Source organism: Arachis hypogaea, chromosome 5 (genome assembly GCF_003086295.3).
Source record: "Arachis hypogaea cultivar Tifrunner chromosome 5, arahy.Tifrunner.gnm2.J5K5, whole genome shotgun sequence".
Taxonomy (NCBI): Eukaryota; Viridiplantae; Streptophyta; class Magnoliopsida; order Fabales; family Fabaceae; genus Arachis; species Arachis hypogaea.
Genome location: NC_092040.1, coordinates 67,978,323 through 67,992,442, shown reverse-complemented (window position 1 = coordinate 67,992,442; position 14,120 = coordinate 67,978,323). Strand labels below are relative to the sequence as shown.

Here is a 14,120-nt window from a genome sequence, read left to right as displayed (position 1 = left end):
TAGCAAGATTGATAGAAATCAACAAGCTCTTGTGATGATAAGTTGAAACCTCGGTCCAATGAAATTAGACATGGCTTCACAGCCAGCCAAACTTCAACAGATCATCATGAAACACTAGAATTCATCTTCAAGAATTCTGAAAAAAAATACCTAATCTAAGCAACAAGATGAACCGTCAGTTGTCCATACTCGAACAATCCCCGGCAACGGCGCCAAAAACTTGGTGCTGTTGCCGGAACAGAAATTTGGCACTGATGTTACCGGACCAAAAGCTTGCCGAAATACTCGAACAATCCCCGGCAACGGCGCCAAAAACTTGGTGCACGAAATTGTGATCAATACTTTTCACAAATCAATTAATCCCCGGTGATGACCCCAAAAACTTGGTGTTCAATACCATGGTATAACACAACTTCGCACAACTAACCAGCAAGTGTACTGGGTCGTCCAAGTAATAAACCTTACGCGAGTAAGGGTCGATCCCACAGAGATTGTTGGTATGAAGCAAGCTATGGTCACCTTGTAAATCTTAGTCAGGCAAACTCAAATGGATATGGGTGATATACGAATAAAACATAAAGATAAAGATAGAGATACTTATGTAATTCATTGGTGGGAATTTCAGATAAGCGTATGAAGATGCTTGGTCCCTTCCGTCTCTTTGCTTTCCTACTGTCTTCATCCAATCCTTCTTACTCCTTTCCATGGCAAGCTTATGCAAGGGTTTCACCGTTGTCAGTGGCTACCTCCCATCCTCTCAGTGGAAATGTTCAATGCACCCTGTCACGGCACAGCTATCCATCTGTCGGTTCTCAATCAGGCCGGAATAGAATCCAGTGATTCTTTTGCGTCTGTCACTAACGCCCCGCCCTCAGGAGTTTGAAGCTCGTCACAGTCATTCAATCATTGAATCCTACTCAGAATACCACAGACAAGGTTAGACCTTCTGGATTCTCTTGAATGCCGCCATCAGTTCTAGCCTATACCACGAAGACTCTGATCTCACGAAATGGCTGGCTCAGTTGTCAGGTGAGCGCTCGGTTGTCAGGCGATCAACCATGCATCGTGTATCAGGAATCCAAGAGATATTCACCCAATCTAAGGTAGAACGGAGGTGGTTGTCAGGCACACGTTCATAGGTGAGAATGATGATGCGTGTCACGGATCATCACATTCATCAAGTTGAAGAACAAGTGATATCTTAGAACAAGAACAAGCGGAATTGAATAGAAGAACAATAGTAATTGCATTAATACTCGAGGTACAGCAGAGCTCCACACCTTAATCTATGGTGTGTAGAAACTCCACCGTTGAAAATACATAAGAACAAGGGTGATCATTGGCTTCGGTCCCAGAGAGGGAACCAGAAGAGCCAAGATATGATCTAAGAACTAGATGTCTAAAGATGAAAATACAATAGTAAAAGGTCTTATATATAGAGAACTAGTATCCTAGGGTTTACAGAGATGAGTAAATGACATAAAAATCCACTTCCGGGCCTACTTGGTGTGTGCTTGGGCTGAGCATTGAAGCATTTTCGTGTAGAGACTCTTCTTGGAGTTAAACGCCAGCTTTGGTGCCAGTTTGGGCGTTTAACTCCCACTTTGGTGCCAGTTCCGGCGTTTAACGCTGGAAATTCTGTGGGTGACTTGGAACGCCAGTTTGGGCCATCAAATCTTGGGCAAAGTATGGACTATCATATATTGCTGGAAAGCCCAGGATGTCTACTTTCCAATGCCGTTGAGAGCGTGCCAATTGGGCTTTTGTAGCTCCAGAAAATCCACTTCGAGTGCAGGGAGGTCAGAATCCAACAGCATCTGCAGTCCTTTTTAGTCTCTGAATCAGATTTTTGCTCAAGTCCCTCAATTTCAGCCAAAAAATACCTGAAATCACAGAAAAATACACAAACTCATAGTAAAGTCTAGAAAAGTGAATTTTAACTAAAAGCTAATAAAAATATACTAAAAACTAACTAGATCATACTAAAAACATACTAAAAACAATGCCAAAAAGCGTACAAATTATCCGCTCATCACACGCGTTGAAAACTGAGCTCACCTTATACCAGGTTCATAGGATGAGATTCGTCCTCCTAACGATAATTCCCGATACCCTCTCAAACATTTGCTCTAGAATTCTAGGCGACATAACAATGGATGCCATTTGGTTGGAGTATCAGATGAATCCTAAAAGACTATTGGGTTTCAACACACAGGACCAGTGCATATCAGTTGCACCAGAGGAATTGAGTAGACATAACAATGGCCGAAAAATGCATATGCAACAAGGAGGATGGCAAACTGAGCAAGATAAGGGAAAGCAGAAGTATGTCTACAAGGAGCTGGATGACGTAGAACATCCAAAGACACTGACCGTATGCTTCAGTCGAGAGTCTATGCCCACTGCAGATGGCATTGCTGAGTTTTTCTGCAACTTGTTTGGTAATGTGGTTCAAAGGGTGATAGTAATGCCTCGGAGGGACAAAGACTCGGGTGATTTTGCTTTCGTTCTTTTCAACGACGCATCAATCTCGCGCATTTTCATGGGGGACAAAAATATTGTTCATCATACAATACAAGGCATGAAAAGTTGGATCAGATGGTGGACAGGAACACATTATCGCTGTGTGGATTAGTCTACAATAGACGATAAAGGTTAGTGTCATTTTTTCAAAATAATTTAGTTACACCAGAATGTTTACTTGTTAAGGGAGCTGATATATACGTTATATGGAATTAAAACACAATTCGATTTACCACAGAAGCACAAATGCTCATTTTTTATATCCAAGTTAAGTTATCGTTCAATTATATGTTACCGGATTTTGTTGATAAAATCTTGATGAATCTAGTTCCTTATTCGGCTGTGGTTATGAAGTTTAAATTGGAAATAAGAAACCCTATGACCAGTAATTAACTTCATGTCATTTGGAGTCCTTCACCATCCACCACCCAAACATAAGATATTATGATGTAGTTGAACTTGTTGGGACTAACGTAGGAGACATACCAGGAATGTTTTTTGGAAATATACACATTGAATATCACCTTTTTTAGTTGGACATTTTGAAATCAGAATGGTGTATGTGGCAAACACTTTGTGGCCGCCTTTTTTTATTTTATTCGTGGGCCCTAAAGTTGTTGTTAGAAAAAAATTAAATCTTTCTAAAACATAAAGGATTATACATTATGTCCAAAAATTCCAATTGAAACTTAAGTGGGCCGGTGACAATGTACTTGTTTTGGAATTCTAGTACGTTTCGTTTTTTTTTCTTATATTTTTTAAAACCCAAAACCGGGAGAGTTCCCCAATTAACAAATAACATAGTGAAGAAATAAAATAACACAGAACATCACATACAAAATATCACGATTGGTCACCATAATGTCAAACACAGAACATCACATACAAAATAACACATTCAGAATAACATTTTGATTCATTAAACTACCCAGGAAGTTTTAAAGGTTTGCATAAATCTGCTAAGTTGACCCATGGTTGACGGACGAGTCATGAGAGGTATCAGGTCGCTGTCGCTTATTAGGACCTGCCTCAGCCCCCCACCATGTTGCCTCTTGTTGATATTGTAGTTGAGTTAAAAAAATTTAGGCATAACACATGAAAACGTGAGAAATTAGAACATAAAATAGTGTTCATATGTTGCTAATCCTAACTGCTGAGTATCCAAATGATGCTGTTGTTAGCTCCGGCATTCATTCCTAAGAAATATCTCGGTGTGGTAGACTCTAAGTTGGGCTTCTTTGTTGAAGTAAGCACCACACACCGAAGCTAAGCGTTGTATAATTTGTTCAGGCAACACCTTCGACGCATACAGTTCATCAACGACACACGGAGGTTCATCTTTCCAGTTAATGTCCCTGACGATCATGTAGAATACTCCCCAGCCAACGTACCTAAGCTCCACATTCAGCAAGGAAGATCGTATATACATGCGTCGTATCCTCCCTAAATCAGCTCCCTTAATCCAGAACCTCTCACCGTCTCTCTTGAGTGTGATGTGGAGGCAATTATCTTGAGTGTCTATTAAATAAAGATCAGTGGTATTGTACCACTTGAATAGATTCACGATATTTGGTGGGAATTCAATATCATCCTATGGCGGAACAAGACAAAACCATGGCAAGTTAGTTTTCCAAATGTTTTTTAACATAAGCATAACAACGAAAGAAGGAAAAATTGTGGACATACGTACATCTGTTGCAAATAGCCCGAAGACATAAAACTGGTTGTACGATTGTTGTATGTTCCTTAATGCATTAACATACCTAACCAACATGAAGAAACAACAACAAATAAAAAATAGGGGAGCGAAACCTAAAAGAATGGAGTAGCTAAACATTTTGTGACTCTATCTTTACTTGTTCTATGCATGCAGTTATTTAAATATGCTTGATTTTATTCTTTACAGATACGGCTGCTATCAAAGGAGGTAGTAAAAAATTGAAGAACATGCTTACCGGAATCTAGGTTCCATTCTTGTTTAACTACTTCGAAGATGGCTGTGGTTGAAGGGAGGGAGATGCCAAGGAAGTGTTCAGACGAAGAATAGTTGATTAATGAGTGTAACTTTTTCCTTTTGAGTTTTTTTGCTATGTTACTATGTTAGTTGAGAATTTATTAAACCTTTTAATGTGAAATTAATCCAAACTTCGAATCAGTGGTAGAAGGAACTTAATATTATCCAACTCTGTGTTATCCTAATATTTAGAAAACGTAAAATATCCTTTAATTGATTGATTATCAAAATATTTTGGAAATGTGTCGTTTTAAATGTGCAGAGATCCCCTTTAATTGAATAAGAAAATATTTTCAAAATTATTATCCCTTGCTAATACACATTGTTGTTAAAGAAAATGTTATAACTAATTTAATTTTTAATTTGATTAGAATTGCAAAGTAGTTTATTTGTTAAATACTATTAGGTATCAAGAAAACAAGTAATCAAATGATTTCAACATTTTAATTTACCCGGTTAATTTTGCCTCAAACATGAAAGATTTTTTTAGTTTTATGTAGGTTAATAATTTTCATTTAAGAATTTAAATTTAAGCAGTAATAGTTATCAAAATAGGTAGTCACAGGCATTAAAAAAAAGAATATAAGATACCTAGTAATCAAATGATTTACAAAATTGAATTTAAATTTAAAAAAATTAAAAAGTTTGTTTCAAGTTTCAACCGGTTATATTTTAATCTAGCATTAATTTCGCTAGTAACAAATGTTGAAGAATTTAATTTTGAAAGGAAATAGTAGTAGTTACGTAGAAACCGATTAATTAAATAATGTGTTTCAACAACTTTGATAACATTAAATGGGTTAATAGCAAACAATTAATAATTTCATTTTCCTAGGATTTCTTTTTTTTTTTTTGGAAGGCAAATTAAATTTTATTTAGCTTTTTGTTAACAACGGAATTGATGGAGAGGGATTTACGGAGACTTATTGGGATAGAACGGAATATTTGTTGGAGATTATCAAAAAATGCAAGGTTTTAATGGCTAAATTAAAATTTCAATTTTTTTTGTTAAACGCTGCGTTTTAATACCTCATTTTTTACCTTCTTTTTTTTTCATTCAAAAGCGTGTAACATAAGTATCCTTCACTATTCAGTTTCCATCTTCCTTCACAAAACACTCCTCATAGTAACCCCAACCTAACACACAATTTGCTACTGAAGGTATCGACTCCAAAAGCTTCGTCTCCGAGAAAATGTCAACCAAGGTAAAACTCTATCCTAACTCTTCTCCTCATAGTGATCGGTTGTTAATCATCATCTGCATGTAGTGTCAATGTAATAAAAATTTAATCGTTGTAAAATCAAAATAAGCAAGTTAACCTTTTTTAAATGAATGGGTGACTGATTTGGGTTTCTCATTTGTTCATCTGAAAAGGATTTTATGCATTTAGGTTTCATTAAAAGATTGTTCTGTTAAATATTCAATAGTTAACGACAGTAACCCATTTCAACAAAATAAAGTTGCACTGTATGTAGCAAAATTGAACCACTTTGTTTCCAATTCCAAAAACATGCATGTCTATTGATTTTTATTCAAAAGATGCAACATTATGAGTTTTTTAAATGACTCTGATTTTGTTCGTTTTTCAACATGATCTCTGTGTGACACTTGCCATATATGACGTCTTCGAAGGACAAGGGCAAGAGAGTGCAAGTGATGGATCACGGTACCACACAGAACTACAAGTTGAGGTTTCTGAAGCCAATAATAAGGCCATCAATGTTCAAATTGGTAATTAACATCCCTTGACTACACACCTTTTAATTTTCAAGTTTTTGCAATGCTATCGATGTTTTGACAGAACTTGAGCTATGTGTAACAGTCATTACCTATAACTTCGGATGAGCTACCAAATCGTACACCCTACCTGGACCTGGTTGTCCCTGACGGAAGGAATAACCCCTGTCGGTGCTTTTGGACGCAACTCCAAAGTAGCAAAATTGCATTGACTCGTGGCTGGGAGGAGTTCTACCAGATGTACAAAATCAATCTGGACTCCATGCTATATTTCAAACACAAAGGAAACTCCAATTTCCAAGTCCGGATTTTTTATTTTAGTGGCATTGAGAATTCATACCAACTCCGTGATCCTAAAGAACCACCATATGTAAGGACTGGTCATTATGAAATTGCGAAGTGTATCAACATCCCTCCTTCAGCCAGTGCCAGAGTTGTTGCCGCAAAGGTCAAAAGCAAGTGGCCTTTTTTGTTATGGACCTAATTGCTCCCATGATGTCGTCGCGATTGCTGGTAAGCGTTAACTTGTTGCAACATTTTGGTTGAAATATTATTCTACTTAAGAAATCATTAAATTAGCTAATACTAACTGAAATGTCTTGTCTTATAATCAGCTAAACGTCCCTCATCTCAGTCACTTCACTCGTCAGAGGCACCCTGTCATCCTTACACACGGCCACATACAGGTCGAGGCTACATATACAAGGTATAGTGGAAAAAGGGATGGTAGCTTCGGCGTTATTTCTGGAGGATGGGAGAACTTTGCTTCATTGTGCAACTTCAAGCCAAGTGGTGTGGCGGTCTTCGAGGTGATATCAACTGAGCCAGTGATGATCCTCCAGGTTCGATGCAGATAGGATGCATAGGGACGAGTAACTGAAGGCGTAATGCCCCTGTGTTTGACATCTTTATCCATATATCATGCTAAGACTTTTCCCATAGTTTTAGGTAGTATGAAACTAGATTATATGTTTCTTGGTTGTTGAACAATTATATTGACTTTTTTTTTGGTGTTATTAAGTTGAAAACAACTTTCGGTATTAACTAAATCAGAACCGCATTCGCAAATGTTATAGGTTTTTGCACTTTTTTTATTCACTTTACCAATTTAACTTCATTGGACAAAAATTAGTTTTCCAAGTACAAATGGCAGAATTGCCTTTTTTTTTTACGTTATGCCAGAATAAAATTATTACTTTGTTGGCCTTTACAAAAACTTTTTAAAAAAAAATTCTGGCCCAATCAGTTAGGAAGACAACAAAACCTCGTGTTTTTTGTAAATGAAACTATTTTAATATGTTGGGTATTAAATTGGTCATTTTTAGGGGTTTTTTTTAAATTGGTTTTCTTGGACCTTGAAATGTTAAAGAAAAAAAAGTTACTCGAGAAAGATGTATACAGCAGTAATGTTTGAAGGAAGCCATATGTCACCAGTTATTTTTGTTTTGTTTAACTTGGTATAATGAAAAATGTTTTCCTTTTTGGTACATTAACAGACTATTAAAAAATTAATCCGGCCCAATCAATGAGTAAAATAGCCCAACCGAAGTTTCTTTTAATGACTCAAGGCTGGGTAATTTATTGTAGTTGGGCTTAGCTCTCAGCTGGGTTCCAGGTCCAGTGTGGAGTGTGTATTTTTTTTTAATTTCTTAAGGTCCTTGAGCAGATGTAATTAGAGGGTGATCCATAATCATAAACAAAGTAAGAAACCGCATACTTTTATATCATCATCCTATCACCTCAGCCATATCATGTTTGTGGTGGCTTCTACCTTTAAGGCGTTCAACACTACATCTTCATCGTAACAACTCCTTCGTTTCCCCTTCGATTAACATGTTTAACTTTGTACATTATAAGTTATAAGGATCTGTGTGTTTCTCATTTGCTTGACTTTTTTAATCACTTTGAAATCAGATGGACATGGGTTGAAACATTCGAAACAACACGGAGAAGGTTGTGTCCAGTGCGAAAGGAAATTGATGAAGAACCTAATACCCAAAGACAACAGGAGTGGTAGCAGTTTGGTGGATCTCTTTATTTCCGGGTATGTGAATATTTGATTTCTTTGCTTCAATGAATACTAAATTTCTGTATATGTTTTTTTTGGCGTCGTTGTTTTGTGCAACCAGGTTGATTTTTAGGTAATTTTTCAGGCCACCAAATATCCAGAAACATTAACGGATGAGGTACATGCGAACAATAGTGAAGATGGTGGTCAACAAACTTTGCTGCTGCATGAAGCATTTACGAAGTCTCGATATACCCATGATGGAACACATGTAAGCTTAAGATCCAGCTATTATAGAATGCCCGGACCCGTTTTCCTTCCGCCCACTACTGATGAACCGATACGTAATATTGTATTTAACTTTGTCTATGCCATTAGAAAATAAGCTGTTAAAATTTTGTCTGACGCAAACCTAATAAAAGGGGATCTATTTTATACTATGATATTTGATTCGGTTGGAATTACCAAGCGGAAAATGAAATAAACGCAAAGGAGAGTAAGAATGAAGAGGTTAGCGTTTGGTTAAATGAATGTTTGGTATAGAGTTCTCAAGTTACAGGGACTAAAGTCTGAGTATTTTTTTGGTATGTACGTGTTAAAGTCAATCCTTAGTTAAAATTCGTGTGTGATCCATTAATGTGACTCAGAGGTCGATTATTCCAGTTTGTCGAATTTCAGTCACGATAACTGCCGTGTGGGAAATGATTTTCCGATTCGCACGGTTGCGATCGTAACAAAAAATTCTCAAACTAAAATAATGGATCTCTGAGAAACTCGTTTGAATCACCATGAATTTGTATTTGGATTAACTTGTACTCTTAAAAACCACAAAATATCCATGCTTTAATCCTAGTAACTCATTAATTCTGTGCCAACCTTCATTTAACCAAACACTGATATCTTCTTTCATGCTCCATTTTCCTTTTATTTTAATTTTGATTGGTTGTTCCAACAATATCGGAGTTAACTGTAGTCCATGTCCTTTGTTACAAACTAAAAAATAGAAACAGATTTTGTTATACTGCTAGTAGCTTAATATTAATTCACACAGAATGTCTTACTGATAATTACTATAACACATTCTCAACTACATTCATGAGGAGGAGCCGGATGAATACTAGTTGGATAAAAATTGTGTTACACAAATGAATTTTCAATCGTCTTCTATAGGATAAACGTAACATGGGGAAGGATGGACATGGTAGTATTTGGTTGTATGAGTGCTAGTCCAGAGTTGTTTAGTTATTGAAATTAAAGTATGGGTATTTCCTGTCCCCGTGAATTACCTATATATGTTGTTTCTATGATTCCTTAATGACCTTCATATGCTTAATATAAATTCAAACACTAGGTTATTGTTGTACTATCCTTGTAAATGCACTATATCAGATGCTTCTATAACTGCTTAATGAGATTCCTATGCGTTAGATAAATTGACCACATCTTTAATTTTTTTTTGCGAGAGGCAACTAACGGTTATGGTTGACGACATGGTTGAGTTGCATTCTCACATGGCTGCGTGAATCAAGTAATTATAATGTTGCAGTCTTTGCTTTCTTGAACTTTCTTCACAAATACTTTTCTTACAGTCATTGTTAATTAATTTTTAATATCAGGTCATAATAGTCAACAATGTTACGGATATCAGATGACTACATTTTGGAAATATTCAAGCTCTCAATCCCAGGAAGCAAAACCCTGCCTATCAAAGTCATGCTGTAGTCACATAGCTGATAACATAGAAAGATTCGCTATTGTTCAACTTAAAGGAAATTTCTGCAGGGTTTCAAACATTTGTTGTTCATACTTTTAAATTCTGTCAGTATGTAAGACTCTAACAACTTCAAAATGTTATTGAACCTAATAATCGAAACTATGATATGCGCGAATATAAATGTGTTTGTGTTTACGATTTTCTGCTTCATATATAATAGATTCATGAAACATATATATTAGAAACTGCTTTCATACACAGTGTGCCATTTTCCCTTAAAAAAAATTTCTAATGAATATAGGAAATCTATAATAACAAAATAGATTCACAACCTCAACGTAACAAAAGAGATTTACAACCATCTATGAACAATTCAACCTTGGAGACTACAACCCATTCAATCTAATAATTTGGTTGGTAAATCAAATGCACTAACAAGGGAAAAAAATCCATTAACATAGCTCTAATTTATCAACTGTATTACATAACCAAAATGGTAGGAAGTCCTTACCCCAAATGCAACCACAATAAACTGCAACTAAAATACAGCAATGTAAGCAAAACACATGCATATTATTGAACATGATTGTCATCATTATGGACTAAGTAGGGAAAAAAATCAATTTACACAACTCTAATTCATCAACTGAATTGCATAATCACAATGGTAGCAACTCGTTACCCAAAAGTCAACCACAATTAACTGCAACGAGAATACAACAATGTAAGCAAATCACATACATATTATTGAACATAATTATCATCCTAATGGACATATTCACAGTTAATGTAAATAACTACAAGTTAAAACTCCTCAATACCAAGCAATGACAAATACATTGCGGTCAATAAATCAGGATACATCATGCTTTTAGAACCAATTATATTTGCATTGCACTAATTCCTTCAAATGGTCAAAGTGTCCTATGCATCAATGCGAACAATGCCATCTACGATCCTTGTTTGTTGCCACAGGGCAGTGACGATGGTAACGGATCTCAGACATCGATCTGCACATGTGGTGTGTCACATTTATCATCAATGACATCATTAACGCATTCATAGTTCGTGAATGAATGTCTCTTGTCCTGCTGTGACTCCTTCACCTGCTTATGGCATCATAATCCCCAATCAGAAACCATAATCATGCATAAAACCATAATGGTCATTCATCGCAAAGTGGTTAAGAGGAGTTTTACGCATCACACATGTGTTAACGAGTAGAGATTTTTATTGAAAAAACTATTCGTGGACGCGATGTCAATGGATTCACTGCTTTCATGGAGGCTCCGCTGTTTTATAAATTTTTTAAACAAGAAGAACGAGATCTTCATTAATTTACCCAGTTCATGACACAGAAATTAGAGGTTTAGATTCAAAAAAATTACCTCATCAAAAGTGTTGTCTTTACCCTTCCGGTTCCTCATACCCGTCGCCGTAAACTTCCTTGTTCCACCCTTTTTAAAAGGCTGCGCAAACAGAGGAACATTCACATAGTTTAATGGTATTTAAAGGGACACACACCGAAAAAGATATTCACAGCAGGAGCCTAGTTAGAATAAACAAATCGTACCTTGGTCTTAGGTCCTGAGTGGTGTTCGGACTTAACTGAGATCGACCTCGAACAATTAGCAAACCTTTCTGCACTAAAACCTGAGTCCTTGGATGATGCATTGCCGTCTGATCAATCGCGAGGGTTACCTTCAGCACTATGCTGCATCAGATCTGGACAGCGCTTGTAGTAATGACCGTACTTGTGGCAATTAGAGCATGCTCTCTTCTTCCTCCAAGAAGACCCCTTGGAAGGGGCTCCTTTGCTTTTGACAACAAAGGGATCGTTGATGCCTTCCACGTTAACATTAGGAATTGACTTGCCTTGTTTGCGTGACTGCAGGCGGATAACTAAATTGACAAGTTCAGACTAGACTTCATCAAAGTCTGCAAGATCTTTACAAGCAATATCACACAGCTTGTTGCAATTCGATGCCAATGCACCAACTCGAAACTTTAAGACCCTTTTGATGTCATCATTCATAGGCATTTCTGTGCTAATAAATTTGTTCTTTGCATTCTTTGTCCACCTTTTGTAGATCAATGAATCTGGAAACTCAAGTATGTTTTCGAACTTCATGGCACAGAAGACATGACTACACGAATACTAGGTGATTCAAACAGCTTGCACGAGCACGAGAATAGATTCTTACCTCTATCGACTTCCACCCGTCGATCTTTGGCCGGGTCTCTGAGAGCAGTCACACTGAACTCGACCTTGTCCAAGGTTGTGCTTAGTACCTTGATATTCAAAGCCCCTGCCCTCTGAATCTCATTACGAATTTCCTTGAAAATGTTTCGCGTGAAATAACATGATGCAGATCTTTCATATACCTCCAACAAGGTAATCATCACTGGCTCTGAGAACTGAGACTTAAAGCCAGCTATTAATTCGTTGTTTCTATACTCCTTTAAGGCCCTATCCAGGTTATGCATGAAATCAATGAGGGTGTTCTTGCGATTAACATAAAATCTGATGAGAGAATTTATACCTTCGCACTGTGATGTCGTCCTTATGTAACCGAAAAACTTATCCCGGAGGAAACAATGGGACCACATCGCATGAGTTTCGTACGTCTTTTCCATCCAGGTACTCCCAACAAGGTTGTGCTTATCCAAAATGGCTGCCCATCTCCAATCAAACTCTCTGTGGTCGTTGTTGTCGTATATAAGACACTTAAAATTGCGCAGGAAATTAGGATTCTTTATATTTTCACATGCATTTCTCTGCAGATGCCATCCGCATAACCGATGGGTCGCATCAAGAAGAACATTCTTGATTGCATCTCGCATGGCAAGGTCTCCGTCAGTTATTACTGCTTTAGGACTTTTTCCACCCATCGCTTCAACAAAAGTTTCCAACAACCACTTATACGTCTCTGTGGTTTCGTCGGATAGTAGGCCGGAGCCGAATATAACAGTCTGCCCGTGATGATTGCATCCGGAGAAAATGACAAAAGGCTTGTTGTATTTATTCTTCTTGGAGGTTGAATCAAAGGCAACAATATCCCCAAAGCAGTGATAGTTGATAATTGACTGCCCATCTGCCCAAAAAATATGCTCGAGCCTTTCGTCACTAGTGAACGTATACTTTCCAAAGAACAGCGGATCATTGTTTGACTTACCAATCAAATAGTTTATTGCCGCATTGGCATCCTCGTTTTTAACTTTCGACCGACGATAACGATCAACGTGGTTGTACAAATCTTTGCGTGTGAAGCCAGCATGACGATATCCACCCTTCTGGAACGCAATATACCCCATAATATGGCAGGTCTTGACACCAAAATTATGAAGATTTTTCACTTAGACTTTATCAATGACACTGAGATGACGATTGGCCGGAACCAGATGCGCAAATTGGGGTGGCGTCAGATCGTGGTTGTGAGATTCCACAAAACATGATATCTTCCATAAACCGTAGCCATAGTCAAGCTTTACCCTAAGCCGAGCTGGACACTTGGTTCGCGTTAGTGACCTTGCCTCCCTTGATCTATCATCCAGATCAAGATACCTCACATTCCTCCACCCCTCTTTGTTGCAAACAAGTTGCCTGCTAATGATTCTACCTTGTTTATCCCTAACCACGTCGTCCTTCCTCATTACAAAATCCATGCCAACAAGAATAAGCGTTATAAAATTGGCAAGCCTCATCCTCTGTCCTAAACTCCAGGTTCCAAATATCCTCCACCATTAAATCTGCTATTCTTTTTACACCACAAACTTCTTCACTCTTGCTAGTAGAATCCAGCGAATCCACATCGTCGTCTTCAGCATCATCTTCTGCATTCGGTTGATAATCGAAATCATCACCCAAATCATTATCAGAATCATTCTTCACATCAACCTCGTTTATGGACATAATTTAACCCCTGCTATAATTTTACCCAAAAATGTCAATAAACAGATCCAACAGCAGCAACTACGGGTAGCTAAACTAAGCTACATTTAAAATTAAATGAACCAAAACCAATTAAACTAACCCAATTGTTTATGACCCCAGTATAAGGTTTTAATTTCAATTCCCCAAACCTAGCCACATCATAGAACTGGATAATGTTACTTAATTTTC

At 37.3% G+C, this 14,120-nt stretch overlaps 1 protein-coding gene across 1 annotated transcript; it reads right to left on the bottom strand.

The window, feature by feature from the left end:
- Positions 1-10,631: 10,631 nt before the first annotated feature.
- LOC112803584 (protein FAR1-RELATED SEQUENCE 5-like) lies at positions 10,632-13,312 on the bottom strand. Its single transcript, XM_025847068.1, has 5 exons — positions 12,202-13,312; positions 11,571-11,677; positions 11,386-11,466; positions 11,002-11,103; positions 10,632-10,700 (listed from the first exon to the last, which is right to left on the bottom strand). Exons 1-5 carry the CDS (start codon positions 13,310-13,312, stop codon positions 10,632-10,634), a joined length of 1,470 nt encoding a protein of 489 aa, XP_025702853.1.
- Positions 13,313-14,120: the final 808 nt, after the last annotated feature.